Genomic DNA, 25,981 nt, shown 5'->3' on the forward strand with positions numbered 1-25,981 from the left:
CCAACGGGTGGGATAACCCTCGCCTCTGTGTCCTTAATAGAATCTAACATTTTGTATTCAAAGCTGACCAACAGATGAAACATGAGCAATGGGTTTGTAATAAAATATTTTAAACATCGAGTCCGAAGACCAATCAGCAGCTTTTAAGATGTCTTTTAAATGAGAGCCCATAATCAAGGCTTTAGAGGCCATAGCGCCTCTTGCTTAATGCGCCCCATATATAGAAATATCAATACCAGCTTCAGCCATCACCCACCTGACCCAACGAGCCAGAGTGGCCGCTGATACTGAGCGAAATTGTTTCTGGATTTCCAAGAGTAATTGACCCATAGGGTCCAACCTGTGAGCTAAAGTACATTCTTCATACATTTTTAAACATTTCAAAATGCGTAACTTAGCATTATGAGGAAAAGCGGGATACTCAACCGGACGAGACATTGTTTTAGTTCTTTTAGAGATGATGAAAGACACCTTGGGGAGAGAAAACCCTTCCTGCCAAGTCTAAAGCATGAACATCAGACACTCTACGACAGGAAATAAGACACAACAACATAGTGAGTTTCGCAGATAATTGTTTTAAAGATAAATCTTGATTGTCCGGCCATGATTCTAACAAAGAGAGAACTTTTGATGCATCCTGTAGCATAATATATCTGTGTCGTGGGGGACGAGTAACTCCGATACCGTTCAACAATTTACACATCATCTGGTGTACTCCCACAGGATTTACATCAATGTGGTTATGTCCGTGGGATAATGGCGACCTAAAATTATTCACTGACTCATAAGACAGACCTGATTCAGCACATTCTGACAACGTTTTTTGCATTTCCTTCAAATCCGATCCCAAAGGATCCACCTGTTGTTAAAGGCACCAACCCATCCATCGCTTCCAGGATGCAGAATATCGCTTGCGGGTGGATGAAGCCCAAGCCTGCTGTATAAACTCGGCAGTCGTTGATGAAAGGCCCTCAATTCGTTTGTGTCTCCTGAGAGGGTCCAAACCATGAGGATTAACTGATTCTGTAGGACCGGAAGTCCTGTCCTGTAGGCCCACTGGGTCCTGGAGCAGCATCCGAAAGAAACACGTAGATATAGATTCCTTATCTTAGAACTAACCCCAGGCGTCAGACTGAATCCAGAAAGTTTTCGTCAGCAGTACCCCTTCGCCTCGGTAGGCGTTGTCGTGCGGCTCCGCGTGCCCCGTTGGAGCCGGGATGACGTCGCTGGTGCAACTTAGACATGCCCACGCACGCTGAGGTCAGTTCTTTCTTTTTCTGCGCCAGCAAATGCAGATCCTGGAAGAGCAAGTGCCCCCAGTCACTTTTTGACTGAGTTTTTCGAGGCCTTTTTATCTCAATTCTTCGAGTCGATCGACTCCTGGTGTTGTAGGGATGCCCGGCTTAAAGGCCTGCGGGGACTGTCACCGCATGATGTCGGTGACGGACCTGCACCTCGTGTGTCTCTACTGCCTGGGGGATGACCACGACTCCCAAGTCATTCCCCCGACTGCTGAGATATGGCGTCGAAGACTTTGCGGGAGCGGTTCCGAAAGTTGCCAGAAGTCTGGCAGCCGGCTCCGCGGTGCTCAAGGTCCCGATCTAGAGGGAGGTCGAGGGACCGGTTGCGGAGCCGTCACCATTGTTCATCTGGATCGAAGTCTTCGCACTCTGGGTCAGGTAAGTTGAAGCATTCCAAAAAGATGTTGAAGAAGCGTTGTCGCTCCGTGACTTCCCCTCGTCTGTCGCGGCTGAGATGTGCGGGTGGTGCCATCCTGCGGCTCCGGCGGAGCCTGCGAGGTCTCGCCGCCTGCCTATCTGCCCTTCCCGGGTCCGTTGGCGATGCCTGCTCAGGTGCAAGAATTTCTTGCTGCCATGGCCCGACTCTTTAAGCCGTCTGCCCAGCCTGTGTGCCTTCTGGGCCCGCGGGCCTTGCTGGATGTTCTGTTCTTCCATCGCCCCGCCGTCTTCGGCCCCGGTGCCACAGGACCCCCTTGGATCCGGGCTCGGATCCCGGGCGACACCGGTTGACCTCATAACACCTCCACCGGTGTCGACCCCTCCTCCGGCACCACCTCTGACGTTGTCTGGTACTACTGCCGACCCCAGTTTTGGCCCCGACCAGGAAACGGCACCGGAACTGCGTCACTCGACGCCGATTCAGGGGAGCTACCACCTGAGACAGCCCTGAGGATGGAGGCATCCATTACCTCACATTTGTTTTGTTTTTTAACAGTTTTATTGAGTTTTATAAAATATGGCAATATTACAACGTTGACACGTGTTTGTGCACTATGAGTGTTGCCACCGTATTACTAATTCAACCTGACAGCTAGTCTCTGTACATAGTCTGACTGTTATCTATGAAATACAGATGCACAGATCCATTACCTCACAACTGGTAGTCTGTAGGGAAGTAAGTAACCTCTGCCTCCTCCATATATTCATTCCCCAGTCTCATCATAATCCATGGACTCCTTTTTTTACCAGTTAGCATAACTCCGAAACTCAAGCAGAGGAACATATATCAGGTAAGTACCAATCCATCCAAATGGGGCTGCCCTCTGAGGGGTTAATAAGCGCCTGGGGTGACATTAATGTTAAACAAGTCTTATCCCGTAGGGTGTTATCCCTTCAGGCGCCGGGCTCGCTAAATGAGGATTTCCCTGTATAGAGCAGCGCGAACGATGCTTATTTCAATCAGCCGACTCCCGTATGGGCTGAAAAAAGACCGCTCGTCTACAGCAGTAATTGTCAAGGCTTCCCCCATGTAATGCTGCATCAGGAACACTCCGCAGCGGCAAGCGGAGAAACTGAAATGTTCCGTCTGCCGGGGTGGGGAACGCGCTGCATGCAAATTAATTATGCGCGGGCCCTCTTACGGTCGGAAAATCGCACCCGCTGAGCGAGCCTCACAACGGTGGCTGCGTAGTGGCGAAGAGCTCTCGTGGCGTATGAACAAACAAAAGATCAAACTACAATGAATGGCGACCGCGTAGGAGCTATTTAGAACTCCTGCGGCGCCTTACAAAGATTAGATTATCACAATAAATAAACGCAAAGATCGAGAGGAACCATGATTTATCTGTGTTGCTGCTGGAGCAGCGAAGAAATAGGAGGCTAGAAGGAGCTACACAGGACGTTATAGGGCAGACTGGCTCCTGATTGGATGGACTTTCTTGTGTTAATTTCCCCTTCTGTTCATGGGAAATGTTTCTTTTTATTATTTTGCCTTAATGAAATTTCTGCTGGAGTATTTACATGTTGATTAAAGCGAAGGAAGTAAAGCCTAATCCTTGCCTCCGGGTCCTGCCATAGAATCTGTGGGTCCAAAAGTACATATTTGCCAATTCGTCAAGCAAACACTTTTTTTTGCTTTATTTACTTATTAATTTTGTTTGCTTCCTCTTTCCTGCTAGACCTCTGCCCACCTGGATGGGAATTTCATACTTCACTAAAGGTATAGATGTACAATTTTATTGTACTCGATAAAAGGTGGCTTCTGCTTCATGCCTATGACGGGGTTGCCGTGTTCTCTGATTTGTATCTGGATCCTGCTTCCCCTTTTGGAGTGCAAGACTGATAGGCTGGTGGATGTAGATTGACCTATGTGGGAGGTGTTGTGATATACTTGGAGACCTGCTTCACACATAGTGATATAGTGTTGGTTAAGCGTAAGATGTTGAGGTAGAGTTTTCTAGCTTTGTTTCCTCTGTTCTGGGATTTGTTGAAAGAAGGGCCAAGTGAGATTGGAGTTAGCCTGGATAGTACTGCTCTAGATTGATGTCAGGGTAGTTATTGCTGAAGGAAGAAGGGTCTGAGCCATATACGACACTATTACTTATGTGTGTTGCTTTGACATGTATAGCCAAAGGCAGTAAGTGTATGGACAGAAGTGGAGGAGAAATTGTGAGAAGGTGTTTATTAAAAACTCCCCATGGAAGATATCTGTATAGGAGATGTAAAACAATAATTGATCTGTTTTTATTGTGTCAAAGTAATTTGAATGTTGGAACGTTACATCATACTCCTTTTGTTTTACTTTGATTAGTTACATAACACTAATTCACAGATCTAGTATTGTTTCTACCCCTTTACTTAATTTGTTCATTGCCAAGATTCATAAGAAGCAGACTAGGATGTATTTGGTCTCCTATCCTTGCATTATTTGACTATTTCATTGGTCTGTTTTAATGTGATAAAGTAACCTTTTGCAATTCAGGGCTTTGAGTGTTAATTGGGAATGTCCCTTCCTCCGATTACACCTCATTGGCTAGTAATCTCACATGCACCATGGCCTCATGTAGAGTGAGACGCCCACAGGGTCTTATTGAGTGGAATGATCACCGCGTTCCTTGTCCTCATGGTCAGCCAGTGAGGATCGCTGACATGGAAACAATGTCTGTGTGGTCACTCACAGCTGCCACAGGTCTGGAATCCGCAGCGGGATTGCACAGCCACACATGTAACCTAAAATTAAACACAGCTGAGCTGTATCAACATTCAAGCGCTCCTCCAATCGTAGGGACGCTCCCTGGTACAGGGGGTCACTCCCAGCGGCTGCTGGTCTGTAATTGGCACCGGAGTCGAACGGCCGCACACGTAACCAAAACTAATGCACAGTTGAGTCAAATCAACAATCAAGCGCTCTACCAAGCGGAGGAACACTCACTGGCACATAAATAATTCAGCCCTCACACATCACTCCCTTTCCCATTGGGAGGAAGGAGTGTTAGGTGATCCACAAGGCGTGTACCATGGAGTAGTAAGTGGGTAGAGGGGGAGATGAATGTCTAGCACCATTGGCTCTGTTCTGATAGTGACGAGTACACAACTAAGACGGATATTTCCCTCCTACACAGTGTGTGGTTACACAGGTTCCTGAGCCCTTTCTTCTGGGGCACAGATGACCCACATTTAGAGTAAGAGGGTTGTGAGCTGGCCTCAGTTCATTTTATTATGTAATGTGTGATGCACCAGTGCAGTGTCACACCCACAAATTTGTGCATGCAAATGTGTACGCCAATGGTTTGTCTTTAGTTTTCCAGCCTATCGTTGTAAACTGTGTGTTTAAGGTACCTAGGGACCTAGTAAAATACCGGACGACAAAGGTCAGCTCAACTCAAAAGTTGCACTAACAAGGTAGGATGCCACAATATGATACAGTCTTCCGTCCTTGCGAATGTCAAGGACAATTGTGAGCCAAAAGGCAGAAACATGTTGACCGTCTAAGGTGGTGATGGGATACTGGTTCCCTTAGTCTCCACGCTGGTTTTTAATAAAAAGTGATCTCTTTCAAAATAAAAGGTAGTTTTGATGTATCACGTTGATTTTTTTATATTCACATAACGGGTTCAATAGTTTAAAGTGCCTTCTTTACTGTAAAGTGCAGGCCTGCTCTTCATCAAACCGTTTTTTTGAAGAGTGATGGCAGTCCCATGACACCTGATTGTGTGTGAGGACATCCGTTAACAATTTTTTGTGTACAATGGTAAGGCTTGAGATGGACAATAGAAGAATAAATAAGCATGTAATCAGGTGACTTTCTAGTACTTGACTTGTGGTTGGAGGCCATTTCACTCTAGAGACTCGATCGCCTCCGGTTCGCTGCCTTTGACAGGTGTTTCTGTGTTTTAATGCCACTTTCTGACCAAGCATATTTTAACTACTTTGATTAAAAAAAATGGGCTAGCTCTAAATAGCTTTATTTAAAAAAAAATGCATGTAAGGTTTTTCTCCACCTGTTCTCATCACATCGATTAGATGTGTTCCGTAAAAATAATTTCAGACTCAATGGATTTCCTTGACAGGTAATGGTGATGTGCATAGTTCGGTTTAAAGATGTGCATGTTTACCTTTTAGTGTTGAAATTATCTGATAGAGACATCTAGCCGCATATTCTTATCTTAAAATCCTCCCCAGGCACCAGACCGGATCAGGGAATTTTTCCCTGCAATACCTCTACGCATTGGTAGAGGGTGCCGAGCGGCTCCTTCGTGTCTTCGTCTCCCGAATGTGACGTCAATGGAGTCCATTTAAGCCCTCCCCGGACGCTCAAGACGTTGGTCCCTTCTATTCCGTGCTAACCGTTGATCCACACTGCAGTTCCTTTGGCCCTCTTTCTGGCCTACCTGACATTTTTTAATCAATAGTGCAGTGTGCCCTTCTTCCCTTCTGTATGTCCTTGGAGTGCAAGCCTTGTGAGTGCTGTGTATGACAAATATCCGCCACAGACCCTTACTCGGTATGCATGTGGTGTCTGGGTGAGCACCATGACTGTCGAATGCTATTACTGTTTCCAGCAACAACCGCATGCGTAAAAACGTTGCATGAAGCTGGCTGCCAGTCATCAAAGTCTTTTCGTTGTCCTCCGTCCCCTATGTGCTCCATGGACTGACTGTGCGTCCGCTCTAGGAGACTTTCCAGCAGGCGTCCTCCTTCGCCACCCGGAGATAAGTGGTGACCGAAGTCCCGGCAATTCCCGCCTTCGTCGTCTACCCCTCATACCTGATCTTCTGTTGATGTGTCTAGGCATGAGCCGCCCGGGTCTCCCCACCTATCTCGGGGCCGTGGTGTCTTTGACCCAGATGACAAAATATTCTCACTCTCTTGTTTCTTTTTTTGGGTAGTCACCACCCTCTAGATCATTTGTGTACCCCACAAAGGTGAGAGGTTGTGCCAATTTCGCAGCAGAGAGATTCCCCCTAGGCTGCAGGTCTGCCTTCTGTTTCTAACACCTTAACAACGCTGGTGCACAGCCTTTTGAGGCTTCCTCCTTAGGCTGCGGTTTCTGGTCTGCCGACTTTAATGTCTGCGTCGGGCTCTTGTCCGCCAGCTCCAGTGGTGGTGCCGCCAACGTCGACCGATGCTCCTTCCGACGTTGAGGCGTCACCTTCTTGGCATCTATCAGCTTCAGTTACAGCGGCGGATTCAGCACGGATGGAGCTGACCGTCTCGGACTCCCTTCCTCTAGTTTTTCGTTCGGAGGACTATGGCTTTAGAAGTAATACACATGGTGTGGCTCATTACTTGATTTTGGTGACACCAGTGGCTTAGAATATTCTCCAGCCTCCTCTCTTCTCCTGATTTGGCTACGGAGGCGAGTTCCGCTCTGGCAGACATGCTCAATGGAGTTTTGGTTGTACTGGACTTAAAACTTTATTCTGTGGAATTGTAAAACAAACCCTTTACTTGCCGTTCTACATCCTGACCAGTCCAACGTAAAGCCTGCACTTCGTTAGTGTGACTGTCTTTTCAGTGTCCTGTCAGATGCTTGGCATACACCTGAGGCAGGTCTCCCTGTGAATCTCTATTTCTTACAGGCATTTCCCGGCCCCCAGAGGATCCCTTCCATCTCCTTAGACATCCATCCAAACAGAGCTTTGTGGTATAGGTACGTTTATCCATTCAAAATATTGATTTGATCTCTGCTGTCCATCTGGAATGCTAGGCCAGGAAATTTGACACGTGGTAGGCTTATTTTCTCTTCTAGCTCTGCCCTGCAGTCTCTGAATACTTCTAGTGTCTTCGCCCACTACTCGGGTGCCTTGTGGGATTCAGTGGGGCGCCTCTTGAACTCCCTTCTGGAGGAAGCCAGGAGTGCTGTTGTTCCATTGGTTCGAAATGGGCAACAAGCTGCCACACTTAATATTCTCAGTGGTATGGATACCACTGATTCTGTTGGCCGGTCAATCGCCTCTTCCATAGCCCTATGTCTGCGTGCATGGTGGGACTTCCAGGCTCTTAGAGGCTGCGCAGGATACTTTGACATGCCTTTTCATTGTGCCTCCCTTTTTGGTGCGCATGCCTGGGGGAGATAGTTAAAGCATATCTGGCATCTCACCCCTGGGGTGGATGTTGCGTCTGCGGTCTTTTTCAGTGTTGTTTCCGGGGACCCAATCCCTTTGGTTAGTGAATCCATGTCTTGTTTAATTATTCAAATTGTATTGCATCCTGTTGCTAGCCAAATTGGTGGAGAGATGTGCATTGTAGAAAATAGAAAACCACTTGCGCCGTATTGCTTAGTGCTATGCTAATTGGGTGTTCCCAAGACAATAGTTTGAGCCAAAAGGAGTGGTGAATGACTGCAGTAGCACAAGAAGAATTGTGCAGGTTATAACAGTCTTTACATTACTAACTAGACCTCCACCTTCTAGTGCAGTAGATTCTCAATTTAGATTCTGTATGAATTTCTCGATTCATGCCCTTATATAGGTACAATTCACATTGCTCTTATATAGGCTAAGAAATCCTGTCCTTATTTAGGCAGAGTCCATGCTACCCAAATACAAGCATGGCTACTTACATCCGTTCATCTATGTCATAACAATTTCTTGGAAAACCAGACTCTTAAGCTTTAGGGACTTCCCCTTGCTTTGGTATTGATTTCTCCAAGAACTCATTTATTATGCATGAACATCTATTCCTTAGGGGTCCTTTCATGATGTTCATATGCCTAGACTTTTACGTCAATACTAGCATTCCTAAACACCTTCAATGTATAAATATACCTTCACTTGCTATGGCAAAGCACAGTGTGGACCGGTGCAGTTCGACTACCTACTTGCATGACGCAGCTCGCCACAGCAAGTACCGAAGGAAGCCAACTCCCCAGCTGACGCACTGACCAGAAGCTGTCATCCTCCTGCCGAGAATCCAGCTCTAGTGTTCGACTTCCCTTGCGGGGTGTTGGAAAATCGAGTCCCGGGAAAGAGATACCAACCTCTGTCATTCTAAGGTATGGAGCTGATTAGAACGTAGAGAAACCTTTGGCAATTCTTGGCAAAACTAAAACCTATGCTAAACCAGCACCTACTTCCCTCGTACTAGACCTAGGTTAGGTACACTGGGGTAGGTGTACTTTAGAAGCACCAGTCGTGTATTTTAGCCTGTGTTATGTATGTATGTATTTTTATGTCATAGCAACAGATCATGCTATTACAGTATTATTTTATATTACTGTTTGCGCTGTACCTATTATACTTCGCATTCTGCCTAACAATTGTAGCAGTTCATATCTCTTGCGTGAGAAAGGAGACAGTTCAATAAACCCATTTTATTGAAACGCCCGTCTCTCTATTTTTGTGCAACTCTGTAGAAACGAAGCATGCATGATTGATTGAGTGAAATAGTTATCTACTGTTTCCACGACTCTGAAGATATAAGGGAAACAAAGTTGCCATGTTTATGCGGTTGTCCGAGACTAATCCCTTGTTCATTCGATAAAGTTTCTAGTGACATCTGAGTTAGCTGGCACACACACAAGTTTAATATACTCGATAGAGACATACTGACCTAAGTCCTATGTCAAAACTGTAGTGTTTATTATTCCAATGCGCAGAGCCTATTAGGGATATAGGAACTACACTACATGGCGCCCAACGTTTGGTAAGGCACTAATTTAACGCTAGATACTGAAGTAACTTAGTCGTGCTTTTCTCAGAGACCCCCTACTCATAATACTCCAATAGACGTTTGGAGTGGGTAAGGGATAATATCTGCTGAGTAGGACGAAAAATCCCATGTATTCGTTTATGGATTGTTCAACGTTGAATGATTGTGTTCCAAAATATTGTGCACCTAATCTTTGTTTACTTGAAAATTGCTCTGCTACTTGCAGTAAAATGGCTGACGAGGATAACACCTCGACTGCAGCTACAGGCGACAACACCGAAACAGCTCTTAACTTCACAGGTTTCCAAGAAACCGATGCAAATTGTGTTATAATTCTACAGAATTTAAGGAAAGCCATCACTATAAGACTTATAAAACATGGCCTAACATCAAGAGGTGGTAGGGCAGTTGTTGTGATAGAGGCACATGAATGTCACCAGACAGAGGTTTTCCATTTGTGGATAGTCTTCCCTGAAGCAAATCCAGTACCACGTATGTTTTACTTCTACAAAGAAGATGATCCACCAGAGGAATATATTCCTTTCGAGGATATTGAAATTCCACTTACATACCAGGAGCATGAGCTCTTGTTTAACGGCACCCTAAAACATTTAAGTCCCATTACCAGGCTCCGTCCACTAGGTAGACCAGGAGCAACATGGCCAGTTTTAGCAGGCTATACACCACATCCTGACATTAACGACATGTCAGACGTAGAGTTACTAGCTCAACTCAGAGTTTATCAAAAACTACAGACAATTGGTCCAATATGTCATGCGGACTCTTACAGTCCAACCTACAATAGTTATTCCACAACAAACCTCTCACCTGGGGAATACACTGAAAATTACACCACAGACTTTACACGCAGTCATGGGTAAATTACTGAAAAAACGTGAACAACTTCCATTCCGGATAGCTCAAGAAAATACTCAGATCGAAGCAGTATTTCCTAATACCAGCCTTTATGAGGAACACAGAATTCTAACAATCTGTTTACCAATGGGGATAACACCACAACTGGAAGACTGCCCCACTTGGGGTACAGTCTTCGCTGAAATCTACATTAAAACACATGATGTTCCGTCTATGACGGTAATACCTGACGTCCTGAAACTGATTCAAAACGAAAACGGGACAGAGCCTGCTCTGAATTTAGGTATGAAGTTACTGAAAAATTTCAACCAGGTCTCATCAATAATATTATCTAATATTAAAGGAGAAGCAGCATCAGTGGCGATCCTCCAGAAATTAAGGGAATTTGATGTAACAGAACAACCACAAGAACTAGCCAGAATAATTGAAAAATCCTATGAAGAATTAGGCAGAGACCGTTTGGGTGGGAAACCAGTTAAACCACAACTGTCGGAAAGTCCTGAAAAGGATTTTACTAAAAACACTCCGACCTCTTCTAAAAAGAAGTGAGAAAATAGCAAACAAACTTCAAAAGAGAAGCATTCTCATTCCAGAGGTAGGCCTCCTCAAAAAGGGGCCCTCTGAAAGGAGGTAGAACCTCAGTAATAGGGATAATTTGAGAAAACCGGACTGGTATCAAGATACTGATACACGTTCCTCTTGTGCCTTTCATATATCGTCACAGACATTCAAAAGGAGAGGACGGTCAGAAAACCAAGAAGAATGCGTGAAGTCGAAAGACGATCAACACGTTCAGAAGAGTAAACCAATACCTAATTTCACCAAAAAGAAGGTAGCAGGTCTAAAAATCTGACCTGCCGAGGATCTTGAGGACACAATTCAAGAACGGAGAATGGGCTCAGACAATGTTGGACAGCGCAGCAGAAGTAACAATAGCTCGCCAGAACCTGAAGGGACTTCTGGAGACAGTGGACTTGAATGAGGACATTCAAGTTGAGACTGCATACACCAGGGTTAGCTCTCCATATAGTTTATATGAAATAACACTCCGGATGGAGGGAGACATACCAAGAAAAGTGAAAGCACTCTTTTGGGAGCGACTTTCTAAGGGATATGATATACTACTAGCTGAACAAGACTGGCCAGCACAATTTGTCAGGGAGTGCCCACATGGCGAAGACATCATTATGCCAGCCTTCTCTACCCAGATTCCAATGCATTTGAAATATATTTATACCAGGAAATGGGCAGTTGTCCAAGCCCCAAGCATTATATAAAAATCATGTAGGATGGGATGAGGATTCACCTCACCATAAAATCCAGTAAAAAAATCAACCAACTGCACAAAGGCAGTATCCAGTTAAGCAAGAAGCTAAAAAACAAGTCAGGGAGATCCTAGATCAACTTGAATATCAAGGGGTGATTGAAACATGCACCTCATCAATTAACAATCCTTTGTTTCCTGTCTCCAAACCAGACAATACAGATCGTCTAGTTTTGGATTACAGATACTTAGACTTGTGTCGTAAAACATTTGCAGTGCAAAATGCACACAGTACAGCATTAATGAATAACATTGTGCGTAAAAAATACTAAACCACATTAGACATATTAAATGTTTAAAAAAAATATATATTGCACCTGAAAGTAGGTATTTGACTGCTTTCTCTGTAATGGGGACACAGCGTCCATTCTGTTGTCTCCCTCAAGGATTCAAGAATAGTCCAGGGTTAATCTCAGCAAGAGTAACAGAGTTACTACAAACTTATGATGACGAGGCATTGTCCCATGTCGATGATATATATCTGACAGACGATGACCTGGATAGGCACTTGAACAGGGTGAACACCATTATACTTGGCTTCGCCTCTGAAGGGTATAAATTGAATTTAAAAAAATCAAGAATTGCCCATCTCAACATCCTTTTCCTAGGATATGAACTTTCAAGTGAAGGCAAAAGCCTGGCAGCCAACGTTTTTAGAAAAGTGTGCGCTGCTCCAACCTCCGAAAACGCTGACAAACTTGGCCGATTCTAGGTTTCCTGAATTTTGGAAGAACCTACATTCTAAACTATGCAGAAAGGGTTAAACCTCTCTACGAATTGATCAAACTTGATTTTAAAATCACACATTGGAAAAAGCACACACAGAAATTTTGCGTTCACTCCAAACAGACATGTTGGCCACAAAACATTTACAAACACGCGTAAATGTACGCAACTTAGTGATCCGAATCATTCCGGGTCAATGCGAATTCACCTATTTAAATTTTAACGAAGGTAAAAAAGTACCAATAGCATACAAATCACATTTGTACACTCAAGCAGAAATGAAATTCACTTCTACAGAAACAATTCTGACCGCTGTTCAAACAGCTGTAGCAAGAGAAAGAGCTCTAGCACAAGGAAAACACGTTATAGTCCTAACTCCTGTACCTGCCTTGGAGGCAGTGACAAAAGCAAGCATTCCCAAAGCTAAAGCTTTACATTCTAGATGGATACAATTAGTTAATTCTCTTACTGCAAATGATGATTAATACGTTTTTGATCCTTATTTGAAAACACAAGCATTTCTAGAACAAGACTGCCCTCTGCACACTGAAATTCTGCCTCTAGACCAGTATGAATGTATAATTTATACTGACGGATCAGCACAACCCGCTAGGGGGGGTAAACAAGCTTATAGTGCTGCATGCGTGATCGTTAAAGGTCGTATGCGTGATGGCAAATACAGAGCTATTGTCACAAACGCAATCTCTAGGAGATTGTACAGCTCAGTGAGCTGAACTACAAGCATTCATAATGGCACTTAAAAATACAGATTGCGAATTCCCCACACTCATAGTGTGCGATTCTTTCTATTGTGTCAAATCTTACAATTAATATTTACAGAATTGGCTTCAAAATGGTTTCAAAGATGCAAAAGGTGGCACAATCAAGCATAAAACGCTTTGGGAAATCAATTACGAAAAGGACTACAAAATACTCACGTGATACACACGCTGTGGGGTTCACGTTGAAGGGAATTCATTGGCTGATTAAGCCGCGAATGGGGCTGTGCAAATGGCTTCCGTAGCTGCAATCACTCGTTCAAAAACAAAAATAGACAGTGAAATAATGCTGGCTGTCAATGCGACATGCAAAGGCAGCGGTGCAGCGTTACCTAAAAGGTTTCCACTCAAATACTCATAACTGATACAATCAATGTTCTGTTTGCTCAAATCCCTGGAGTTGGGGATTGGGTAATTCCAAACATGGAACATAGATTAGGACCAGTCCAGCAGCACATGAAGGGCTCGCCTCTGCTAATGCAGGTGTTTCCGCCACAGTATTATTAAAACAACAATACTGGTGTCCCGGTATGAGGAAACAGACCAGAAACTATGTCTTGGACTGTGAAATATGCCAAAAGTTGAACGTATCTACTGTGAAACGTCCTGCGCAGACGCCCCTGTTAATTTCAGATTAACCACTAGCATATGTTTACCTGGACCACTGTGGTCCCTTACAAAGGGATGATAACTATAAATATATTATGGTCGCAGTGGATTCGTGTTCAAGGCTCCTTTGGTTGTGGCCTCAGCGCTCGACTGACGCTTGAACTGTTATAAAAGTCTTTATCGGCACATACGCAATTAGTACTCTACATTCTGACCAGGGTCCTGCGTTTAGCTGGCAAGCTTACAAAGAAGCCATGGCCATTTTGGGCGTTGTATTGCGGTATTCTCGTCCATTCCATCCTGAGGGTAATTCGGTTGTGGTGAGAAAAAACCGGGACATAAAGCAATCTATAACAGCTAGCATATTAGGTTTGGATGACTGGTGGGTCAAACATCTAATAAGTGTCCAACGTAGTCTTAAAAACTTGCGAAGAAGTTCTCTAGGGGGTATCACTCCGTATGAGGTCCTTTCTGGGACAAGAATGTTGGTCTCGGACCTTGATTGTCACACATCAGTGGTGGAACAAAAGAAATTTGATATCAAAGATCGTTTGGCTGTTTTACAGGACTTAAATGAACAAAGAACGAAACAAAGCAACGTGTTCCTGAAGCCAACCACCACTGGGGAAACACCAACCGTCCCAGCAAGGCCTGTCTGGACCCCAAAGCTTGGTGATCTAGTCGGAGAAAAGATCGCAGACAAGAAGGAATTTGGGCCTTCTTACAGACAACCAGTACCTGTCCTATCAATCCACGGATCAAGAACAGTTTTGCTGCCGCCCCTTGCTGGTAAAAAGGAGAACAGGTTTGTGTCTATCGACCTTATAAAACCACACTATGTGGCCGATACTGAGCAGTAGGCTATGTGGACTCCAACCAAGTAGCAGACGCACTCCTCTAGCTACAATCCAAGAGGTTCAAACTGAGAGACTCGTCACCATTGAAGAATCTGCAGTGAGAAAAAAAGGACTAAGCAATAAAACTATGGAATTCGTTCCAAATGAGAACCAAATAACAGTTCGTCATGAAACACCTGTTTACAATTAAGTAACAAGTGGTCAAGTGGTTCCAGTGATTCCGACAAATCAGGATGCTATCCCAACTATTGACACAACTGCCTCCAGCTATTTCATTAACTTTGATACGTTTTCTGAGAATCCCAGCGAACCTGAAACTATGCCAGCGAAAAGAACTTTCAAAGAACAAGCAACTGAACTTTTTCATCACCTGGAAAAGACTCATCTGGTTTCACCATGGATTGAACTTAGGATTGTGTTGGAAATAGTTTTTCTTCTACTTTGGTTGACTCTAGTAATAACTCTGGGTATGCTGATAAATGGAAGATATGTCAAAATGGACACAGCAAGTAAGAACGTCAACGTACTCCTCAAGCCACACAGATCATCCCATCGTGAACAGAGAGACTTGTCAGCAGTAAACATCACAGCCGTTCCTATACCTGATGGTATAGCTTGGGACAGAACGGAATGACATTTTTGGCCCTTCGGAGCTATTGAAGATTCCACACTTATTCAAGATTTCATTAAGTGACTTTAAAACCTCTAGTGCCTTTTCTGATGATTGGGACTTCGAGACTGTTAATACTATGTCAGATTTAGAAATGTCTGCAGTGTTCACAAATCATGAATATTTAGAAGGTTCTAAAGACTATGAACAAATGTATTGTTATAACCATTATGGTCATCATTTCTTGCACAAATCTGCAAGTCCTAGAAATGTATTAATGTATAACCAATGGGAACATTGTCCTACGCCACAAAAGGGTAGCTCAAAAACATTTGCTATGAAATTTCCTGACCGATACCAAACAGATTTATTCTGCAGCCTTTTTTTGCCCAACTGTCTAGACTAGGTTTCGACTTTTGGAAAGACAACATTGAGACAAAAACTGGGGTACGAAAGATTGGCAAGTGCAGGGGTTAGAAGCTTTGTTTAGAGCCTGTATCATCCCTGAGCGAATAATGTTTTTGAATGACACTGTCCAACAGTCGTCTTGCCTTGGGTTAGCCAAGATCAAAGACATGAACAATCCGTCCACACCTACACCTATACCTGAGTGTGATAACACCTCAGAGGGGGAGGTTGACGTACATACTATTTTGTATCGGAACAGAACAGATCCAAATTGGAGTAAATGGTTGATCTGGTCCACAGACACAAACAACTGTCAAGCTAGATTCCTGAAGAAAACTCAAGGGTTTAAAATCAATAGGCCAGACCCAAGATATTTGCAAAGACAGCATCCTGGAATAGTAACATCATACAGTGTAGGGAAGCTCTGCCTTGATTGGCTACAAAGATCTACACTTAAGGATGTAAAGCAACACTTATCTTTACTTGAAGATGGCGCAGACCATAGGGAATTCTTGCTAAGACCAAGAAAACCGCGTCAAAAACATTTCATATATGCCGGTATATATGCTGCATATAACGAAATATGGAAGATTACGCAAGCAGAGACTGTAGAAAGAATACGAGAAATTGATCGTATTAATTTAGAGAAATCTCCCTGTGGTTGACAATGGGTTAAAGACTCTGACGTCCAGGATATATTCATTGGACAGCATAGTGTCTTCTGCCATAGACCGTAGTAGGGATTGACCATTTTGCACAATGACCAAGTGCTATTCCATGATGTCTATCATGCTATTTGGCTGGACGTTACGAAACCTTTGTTCGGGCTATGTACCTTGGCGTTTAATCAATACTACGTCACTGTTTTCAGAATTCAATTTCACTGAGAAACAGATCAAATTGGCACAAAGGGGAGCAGACTATACGCGCTGAGCATTGAAAAACTGGAAAGATAACCATTTACAGTGGCAGAAAAACCAGCTACTGAATGGATTATACGTGAAACAATCACTCTGCCTGTTACAATGTTCCATTTTCAGTATTGCCTAAAACACATACCAACAGGCAAATATGAAAGGTTGGGTAAAGAATACATCAAGACATCCTGGGAATTACCATACACACACAGATTTTGGAGTGGGGGACGTGAGTTGTTTCTTAGCGGTTCAAACTGTGAAAATGCACTAAGCGGTTCTCTCCTTTGTCAGGGTATTAATTTACACTGGGCCTTTGATCGTTCCTCTAACAACTTATCCTGTCACCTGCAAAGTTCACCAGCTGCAGTGATTGATCCAATTTTTGGACAACTTTTGAATGGGAGTTACCTTATGTTGAACGATCACAGCTGCTTTGGGATGTTGCCAGGTATACCATATCTAGTAACTGTGTCATCCAGGGTTATTTGCTGTATTCAAGTATTGTTTCCAAAAACCAAGACAGACAGGGAGTCGCCTCTATGGCCTTCACTGAACAACTCTTCTATACGAATTGATACTCTAAGCAGAATGAAAGCCATTCTTTTGCAAAACACTGTGCCACTGACCTCGGCCAAAGAAACCTATGATCTACAAGTATCAAGGACTTATGCCGAGATACATTCCCTTTTTAATACAAACTGCCCTATACATTTCTCAGAAATATTAAGTTCTATCTTAAACATGTCTGATACGAGCGGTATTGTACATCTATTTAAGAACGTATTTTACAGGCTGTTGGCACCTTTTCAAGCAGTCATCGGAATATTTCCAAACTTTGCACTCTGTGTTTGGGGAACTGCCACTACTTTTTGGACTTAATGCAGGGATCCTATTTTTGCTCCTGCTGCTACGATATGGCAAGACAAATCACCAAAGCCACTCCAAGCACTATCGAGCGAGCTCTATTGGAGATGAGGTGTCTTGAGCGCATCGTTCAAATTCTAGGCTTACCTCGTCTACGAGAATTAAATACCACATGGTTTCTGTCATTCAGACCAATCAGGCAATATCTTACCTGTTCTTTTCTGCCTGCTATGCTGAGAAGAATGCTTGCTAGGTATCTGTCCGACACTTCCATTAGTCATGCCAACGGATGTTTATACTTTGCTGGAACCGGTAACGGCCCATGCTCTGTTGTCCCCAGCGGCTACCAATTCTGATGACGACATTCATTGAGATCTCACAGACGCAAATTGCCGAGGTACGAGAGGAAATAATAGGCACATAGGTACCATCCAATTCGAACATTGCTGATGCGACCAATGCTGAAGGTGATGCTTCACATCTACGTGAGGTTAATCTTCTAAACGAGGTAATCCAACTTTCGCCTACAATGGTAGATTACTTTTTGTCTACAGACATAGAAGATTTCATGTTTTCTCCAAACCCAAACACTGACTTGATTTGGCACACAGTGTTCTGAGAGTCTTTGAATTTGACCTTCATTTTTTACAAAACAAAACTTTTCCTATGATTGATTTTTTTTTTTTTCCCCCTCCAAATTGATATTTTCTTTTTTGGCACAAGTAGTCTGCTTATAGTAGAACTATTCATAGAGAACAGGAATTCTTTGAATACTTCCAGAGACAATATATGTACTTGTCCATAAATAAGCAGTTTTATGTAATCTGACATGAAATGGTCTTGGCCCTTTTTAGGTCTCGCCTGTCGATGCGCATGCGCATCGAGCTTGCGAGACTATTGGGGCTTAAACAGTCTTTAACCAACTTGCAAGGAATCGTGGCGATTCCTTGCAGTGCCCGTGAAATTCAAGCTTAATGCGCATGTGCATTGAGCTTAAAAGCGCGTGCACATGCCCCCAGCCGCCTGCTTGCATGTATTTTCCCTCAGCCGCACTCCTCCCACACCCCCGCTCCGCCCCCTCCCCTGCCTGCCGTGTCGCGTTTCTTCAGTTCCCTTAGCCGCACTCCAGGCCCCTGCTGCTTTCACACCCTCATGCCGCTCTCCCGCTCCGCCCCCTCCCCTGCCCGCCGTGTCGCATTTCTCCTCCCCCCTCCCCACAGCAATGCCCTCCGTCTTGTTTTACCCGTTTCTTCTTTTCTCTATCTGTCCCGCGTCCCTTTCTCTCTTTGCCTCGCAGCGTCTTTTTTTTTTTGCTTCTGATGCCCGTATGTTTCTTTACAGTATCTCAAGCATGCCAAAAGTTCTTTTGATTTAAACATAAAAAACGACCATGTCTAGAACTTAAAGAGCAAGAGATTAGTGCCTTTCGTTTTTAAACTCTGATTTCCTCAAACAAACATGAGCCCGCGTCCCTTTCTCTCTTTGCCTCGCAGCGTCTTTTTTTTGCTTCTGATGCCCGTATTTTTGTGCAGGCAACCGAGGGGTTCATTCATGGCTGGCCGGTGGCCGGCCGTACTTTCAGTTTCCTGCTTCTCCAGCTCCTTCCTCTCTGCTGGAAACAGACAAAAGGCGCCAGTGGTGCACAACATAGACGGAGCCATCCGGCTTAATGATTGCTTTGGAATTCCATGTGTTAACAGTAAACAGACCAGAGGCGCCAGGAGAGCACAAGCCACACAGAGTTGCACCCCCACCTCCCCCTCTCGCCTTAGTCAAACGAGGTGTTTGTAACCAAGGCTGCGTCTTCTTTGGTGCGTTTATAATGTACATGGGATGTTTGGGTTCATGCTGGGTAGCGCTGCAGCCATTGACTCTCCCCCAGCCCTACCCTCCTTTGGCTTCTATAACGCACTGTTGTAGTACTGTTAAGGTGGGCTAAAATACAGGCACTTTCTTCTAAACTAAACATATGTTTGTCGTAATCTCTTTGTTTTAAAGTGCAAACAATGTTTTAAAATGCTGCCGCTGTTAGTTACACGAGGTGTTTGTAACCGAGGACGCTTCTCCACATGATCGCCTGCCTCTCGCACACATGTGAGTGCGTTTCAACTATGTTTTATTAGTACCGTGCTGTGTGTTGGCTTTTTCATATGTTGTCATGGGTCTATATTTTTATAATAATGGCAGCGCTTTAGGCAACGCCACCTGCAGATAATTACCCGGACGTCTGCTGAGGCAATCAGCAGCGCTGCTCTCGAAGAATAACACGGGGGTCCATAGCAGTGCCACGCGACCGGTCCGGCGCGCTCTCCTCCCTGCTACCGGGGGCCAAGACAGGCAGGGATATCCTTAAATTGCACAGCCAACGAAACTCCAGGGCAAATGTGGTAAGGGGATAAACAAGGGCACGGCGAAAACATGGCAACAGTCACCGCATGCAAAACTCGATTGCTGTTTAATTTCCTACCCCACCACCATACACGCATACAACCACTCACACATACAACCACTCACACATACAACCACTCACACATACAACCACTCACACATACAACCACTCACACATACAACCACTCACACATACAACCACTCACACATACAACCACTCACACATACAACCACTCACACATACAACCACCCACACATACAACCACCCACACATACAACCACCCACACATACAACCACCCACACATACAACCACCCACACATACAACCACCCACACATACAACCACCCACACATACAACCACCCACACATACAACCACCCACACATACAACCACCCACACATACAACCACCCACACATACAACCACCCACACATACAACCACCCACACATACAACCACCCACACATACAACCACCCACACATACAACCACCCACACATACAACCACCCACACATACAACCACCCACACATACAACCACCCACACATACAACCACCCACACATACAACCACCCACACATACAACCACCCACACATACAACCACCCACACATACAACCACCCACACATACAACCACCCACACATACAACCACCCACACATACAACCACCCACACATACAACCACCCACACATACAACCACCCACACATACAACCACCCACACATACAACCACCCACACATACAACCACCCACACATACAACCACCCACACATACAACCACCCACACATACAACCACCCACACATACAACCACCCACACATACAACCACCCACACATACAACCACCCACACATACAACCACCCACACATACAACCACCCACACATACAACCACCCACACAACCACCCACACAACCACCCACACAACAACCACTCAAACTACACACACAACCGCACACACAAACACACACATCTGTCGCACACACATCTCACACATGCAACGCCACTCGCACACGCAACGCCACTCGCACACGCAACGCCACTCGCACACGCAACGCCACTCGCACACGCAACGCCACACGCAACGCCACTCGCACACGCAACGCCACTCGCACATGCAACGCCACTCGCACACGCAACGCCACTCGCACACGCAACGCCACTCGCACACGCAACGCCACTCGCACACGCAACGCCACTCGCACACGCAACGCCACTCGCACACGCAACGCCACTCGCACACGCAACGCCACTCGCACACGCAACGCCACTCGCACACGCAACGCCACTCACCCACGCAACGCCACTCACCCACGCAACGCCACTCACCCACGCAACGCCACTCACCCACGCAACGCCACTCACCCACGCAACGCCACTCATCCACGCAACGCCACTCATCCACGCAACGCCACTCATCCACGCAACGCCACTCATCCACGCAACGCCACTCATCCATTTGAAAAACGAAAAATGTCAAACTCTTCTATTGCGAGACCTATTGCATTTTCAATGCTTGTTTCTTCTGTATTTACGACCCATTTCATAAATGTATATTTTTATGATTCATTCATGTTTACATTTCAAGATATCGAAAATATGCAATGAATGAATACTTGCTTTATTGTGTACAGCACCAATGCAATAGTTTGATACATTATTTACAATGTGTTTGAAACATGCTTTACGCACTTCGTGTTTAGATACATGTTTAGATATGTTATGTTTAGACTTTAGTAACGACGTATATACGAAAGTGGAGAGGGTGTTGTGTATTGATTTACATTCCGTATGAATTTCCTGTTTCATGCCCTTATATAGGTACAATTCACATTGCCCTTATATAGGCATGGAAATCCAGTCCTTAATTAGGCATAGTCCATGCTACCCAAATACAGGCATGGCTACTTACATCCGTACATCTACGTCACAACGATTTCTTGGAATACCAGACTCTTAAGCTTTAGGGACTTCCCCTTGCCTGGATAACTGATTTCTCCAAGAACTAATTTATTATGCATGAACATCTGTTCCTTAGGGGTTCATTCATGACGTTCATATTTTACGTCAATACTGGCATTCCTAAACACCTTCAAGGAATAAATATACCTTCACTAGCTATGGCAAAGCAAGGTGTGGTTCGGTGCAGTTCGACTACCTACTTGCATGACGCAGCTCGCCACAGCAAGTAGCGAAGGAAACCAATCCCCAGCTGACTCACTGACCAGAAGCTGTCATCTTCCTGCCGAGAATCCAGCTCCAGTATTTCTGACTCCCCTTACGGGGTGGGGTGTTGGGAAATCGAGTACCGGGAAAGAGATACCAACCTCTCTCATTCTAAGGTATGGAGCGGATTAGAACCTAGACAAACCTTTGGCAATTCTTGACAAAACTAAAACCTATGCTAAACCAGCATCTACTTCTTCCCTCGTACCAGACCTAGGTTAGGTACACTGGGGTAGGTGTACTTTAGAAGCACCGGTCGTGTATTTTAGCCTGTTATGTATGTATGTATTTTTATATGTTTTAGCAACAGATCATGCTATTACAGTATTATTTTATATCACGGTTTGCGCTGTACCCATTATACTTCGCATTCTGCCTAACAATTGTAGCAGTTCATATCTCTTGCATGAGAAAGGAGACTGTTCAATAAACCCTTTTTATTGTAACGCCCGTCTCTCTATTTCTGTGCAACTCTGTAGAAAGGAAGCATGCATGATTGACTGAGTGAATAGTTATCTTTTGTTTCCACAACTCTGAAGATATTGTTCCGATTCTAAGGGAAACAGTTGTCATGTTTATGCGAATGTCAGATACTAATCCCTTCTTGTTCATTCGAGAGATTCTAGTGACCTCTGAGTTAGCTGGCACACATACAATTAAGTTTAATATACTCGATAGAGACATACTGACCTCAGTCAAAACTATAGTGTATATTATTCCAATGGGCAGAGCCTATTGGGGAAATAAGAACTACACTACAAGATGAGCTAGGAAAGTTTGTTTAAGGTGTTCAGAATAATTTTTTTGCTCCCCCAGAGTAGTGTTTGTGCCCTGCTTGCTTAGAAGAATATGGTCTGGCATTCCATAAACAGAATAACAAACTAGCATTATCCTCGTAAATTCTAACTTGCATTAATTTATGGTCCCGGAAAGCAACATTTCCCCCTTAGGATCATATTGTAGCACAAACTAAAAGAGAAAAGACTTTTACTGAGTAGTTAAAAAAAAAAAAAACATTTACAAAAATTTGAAGACATTTACAAGACGGATACATTCATTTTTTTCAATCCTATAAACATGGCTTGGACATTGATTGCACGGCCACCAACTCTGCTTGGCAAGGTGTTGGACCCTTCAGAATAAATATGTGAATTTTTGGGTCTGACGACTCAAAATAGAACAGTGATATGCCTAACAAAAATTAATTGCGAAGGCAAACCCAATTGGTCTTGCGTTTTGGACTTGTTGGATTTGCCAAAGCTTATTGGTAGGGCTGTACCGCATTTAACAAAAAAGCGAAATGCTTTTGAAGATGCTGGTTGGCTGAAAAAATACAGCGCGGCTCATCATCCATAGAACGTGTCATGCTACTGGTGCCCACGTCGTTCAGCATGTGTGTACTTTCTGAATGACACGTTTGTCATTTTATTTACCAATCCAAAATGGCAGACACCACGAGACATGATAAATGTAAAATTGCACTTTTCAGCAAGAGGGACGTCCTAACAAAAAATGTGTGCTGCAGGGCCCATCAAGAAACGTTTTATTAAAATGTTATAATAATGGGAACAAAACTAGAAGACCGCCGGATGGATATTTATCAGGAGAGTGGGTGGAGGTAGTGAAAACAATAAGGAATGGGCGTGTTAGTAGGGCATGAAGGTAAAACTAAAGCTGGGGGGGATAGCTGTAAAACAGCATGAGGAAGAGAGTAACGCAAGGTATAGAGGTGGCTGGGGGAATTAGAGGGTATTTAGCCGGGGATAAGCACATGGGAGAACAACATGGAACATGGGGATGGGGTATTTGATTAGGGAGAATAACAAGAAGGGGAGAGGTGTGAAACTTATGAATGGGTTAACGAAAAAAAAAAGTCAATCTCTAAAAGTGAACAGTGAAGTATTTAAGGGAGTCCATTGAAAGAAGTGTGAAGAGGCTGTGCCTTACAGAGGAAACAAACTTGAGGCGAAGAAAGGAAAGCAAGCGAGTAACAAAGCCAAGGAATGGAAGCAGTAAGCAGGCATTAAGCCCCCTGTGTGTTCTTAGTATAAGTCACAAAGGATCGTTTGCAACCATAGCTAAAAGCTGTGTAGTAGGTGAAACCATAAAAATGTCCTGTATTGTTTGAGTACCTTCATGTAGGAGAGAGATGGCAGCCTATTGTGTCTTCAGGTTTTAATATCCGAGTGTGTACTAAGTAATTGTTATGATTCTTTATGTACTTTGTCTTGACTAAACTTTGTTCAGTAACAGAAAAAAGTGGTATAGAGGAGTAGTTTAACTGTTGTAAAGCAGCTTGAGCCATGAGTAGCCGTTGCTTAGAGTATGCAGAAGCAATTTTTGTGAAAAGCAAAATGTATGAGATTAATTTTATCCCTGCGTGTTTGTCCTGCAAAAATGATCTGCTTTTAGTCCTATGTAGTTAGATAAATAATTAAAGTATTTTCTGAACTTGCAGCAGTGATTCCAGTAGTAGCTCCAGTGATGAGTCACCAGCCCGCTCGGTACAATCAACCGCAGTTCCAGCCCCTCCATCACAACCGCTACCCCCTTTGGATAAAGATGAGCCCCGCAAAAGTTTTGGAGTGAAGGTTCAAAATCTTCCTGTGCGCTCTACAGGTAATATCCTTACTTCAATCTGCTTTGTACTTTGAAGGTTCAGGGTAGCTTTCTCTTGAGCAAATAGACTCCATAGATAACCCCTTGTAAGCTACTAAAATGAAGCTATCCTGTGGAACCTGTATTTTTACTAGGACAATTGTAATTATGGTATTTTAACACACAGGCTTAATTTCTAGCTCCACCTTTGATTGAGTTTTATAAAATATAAACAGTACTTGCTCTCAAGCAAACACCCTTTCTGTAGTTTGTGTTATGCCTAATTCATGGTGTGCAAATATATACACAGGTGTAACAAAGTACAAAGACACAAACTTCTTGCTCTTCACTGGTGACAATGACCTAATCCTTAAGAATTCATGGAGAATCATTTGGCATAAACAAGACTTATACTCCTGAAGATTGACATTTCCCCATTTGTTGTAGTTCCTCTATTATTGTCTTATTCTGGTGTGTAGTCAGGGGTGATTGTTTTGTCTGGAAGCCGTTTTGGTTTTTCTGACTGAGCTGCTAAGCCCCCGTGTCCATATGCAGCATTGGTAGGGCATTGAGAACTGTGTGCTTTTTAGGCAAACTTGAACTAAATCTTCATAATTTTTAATATCATTTAACATATAGTAGAAGTAGAAGTTAGATTGCTCATCGAGATGTTTAAGTTTTCAGTTGATGCACATGGTGTCTCTTCCTGCCTTCATTAAAAACATTGATAAAGAATAGTCTGTGTTTAAGGGAAATTAACCAGTGCAATTTCACTGGATACTCTGGTATCATTGATCTCATAAAATAGAAGCAAGCTCAGAGGGAAAATAAATTGTTCGCTATTCTGTGTCAGGATTTACATCAAAAGCCAATTCCTTGGTCATACTAAATCGGTGAAGTAAATAAACCAAGAGCAAAAGGTGCTACAGAGTTGGAAAATGTATACTTGTAAAGTTAAATATTTTGGGATTATCTTTTGTATTTAGATACAAGCCTGAAAGATGGACTGTTTCATGAGTTTAAGAAGTATGGAAAAGTCACTTCAGTTCAGATTCATGGAGTATCGGAAGAACGATATGGACTGGTGTTCTTCCGACAGCAGGAAGATCAAGAGAAAGCACTTATCTCATCGAAGGGAAAACTCTTCTTTGGCATGCAGATTGAGGTGACTGCATGGGTCGGCCCAGGTAACTGCCATCTCCATGCTACTTTTCCTGTGTGATATTACAGTTTAGTTAGTTGTTAAACCACTCATCCTCCCCCAATTTCAGCGGTAGGTGTGTAAATTGGTGATTTGGCAACTTCTTTGTTTTCTGCTCAAGTTTACATTCACTGATCTTGCCACAGAATGCTGATAATATATCTAAAGCAAGTGAAAGCCTAAAGTGCTGATAATATATCTAAAGCAAATA

The 25,981-nt window shown here is 43.8% G+C and overlaps 1 protein-coding gene across 6 annotated transcripts in view; it reads left to right on the plus strand.

The window, feature by feature from the left end:
* Positions 1-25,981, plus strand: part of SPEN (spen family transcriptional repressor) — a 451,658-nt gene that overhangs the window by 150,422 nt on the left and 275,255 nt on the right. For all 6 annotated transcript variants that reach the window (XM_078642529.1, XM_078642530.1, XM_078642531.1 and 3 more), the window contains exons 4-5: positions 24,430-24,590; positions 25,556-25,756. In XM_078642529.1, coding sequence (XP_078498655.1) covers positions 24,430-24,590; positions 25,556-25,756 — 362 coding nt within the window. The remainder of the gene's footprint in view (positions 1-24,429; positions 24,591-25,555; positions 25,757-25,981) is intronic.

The sequence above is a fragment of the Lissotriton helveticus genome, chromosome 5_1 (genome assembly GCF_964261635.1).
Source record: "Lissotriton helveticus chromosome 5_1, aLisHel1.1, whole genome shotgun sequence".
In the NCBI taxonomy this organism is placed as follows: Eukaryota; Metazoa; Chordata; class Amphibia; order Caudata; family Salamandridae; genus Lissotriton; species Lissotriton helveticus.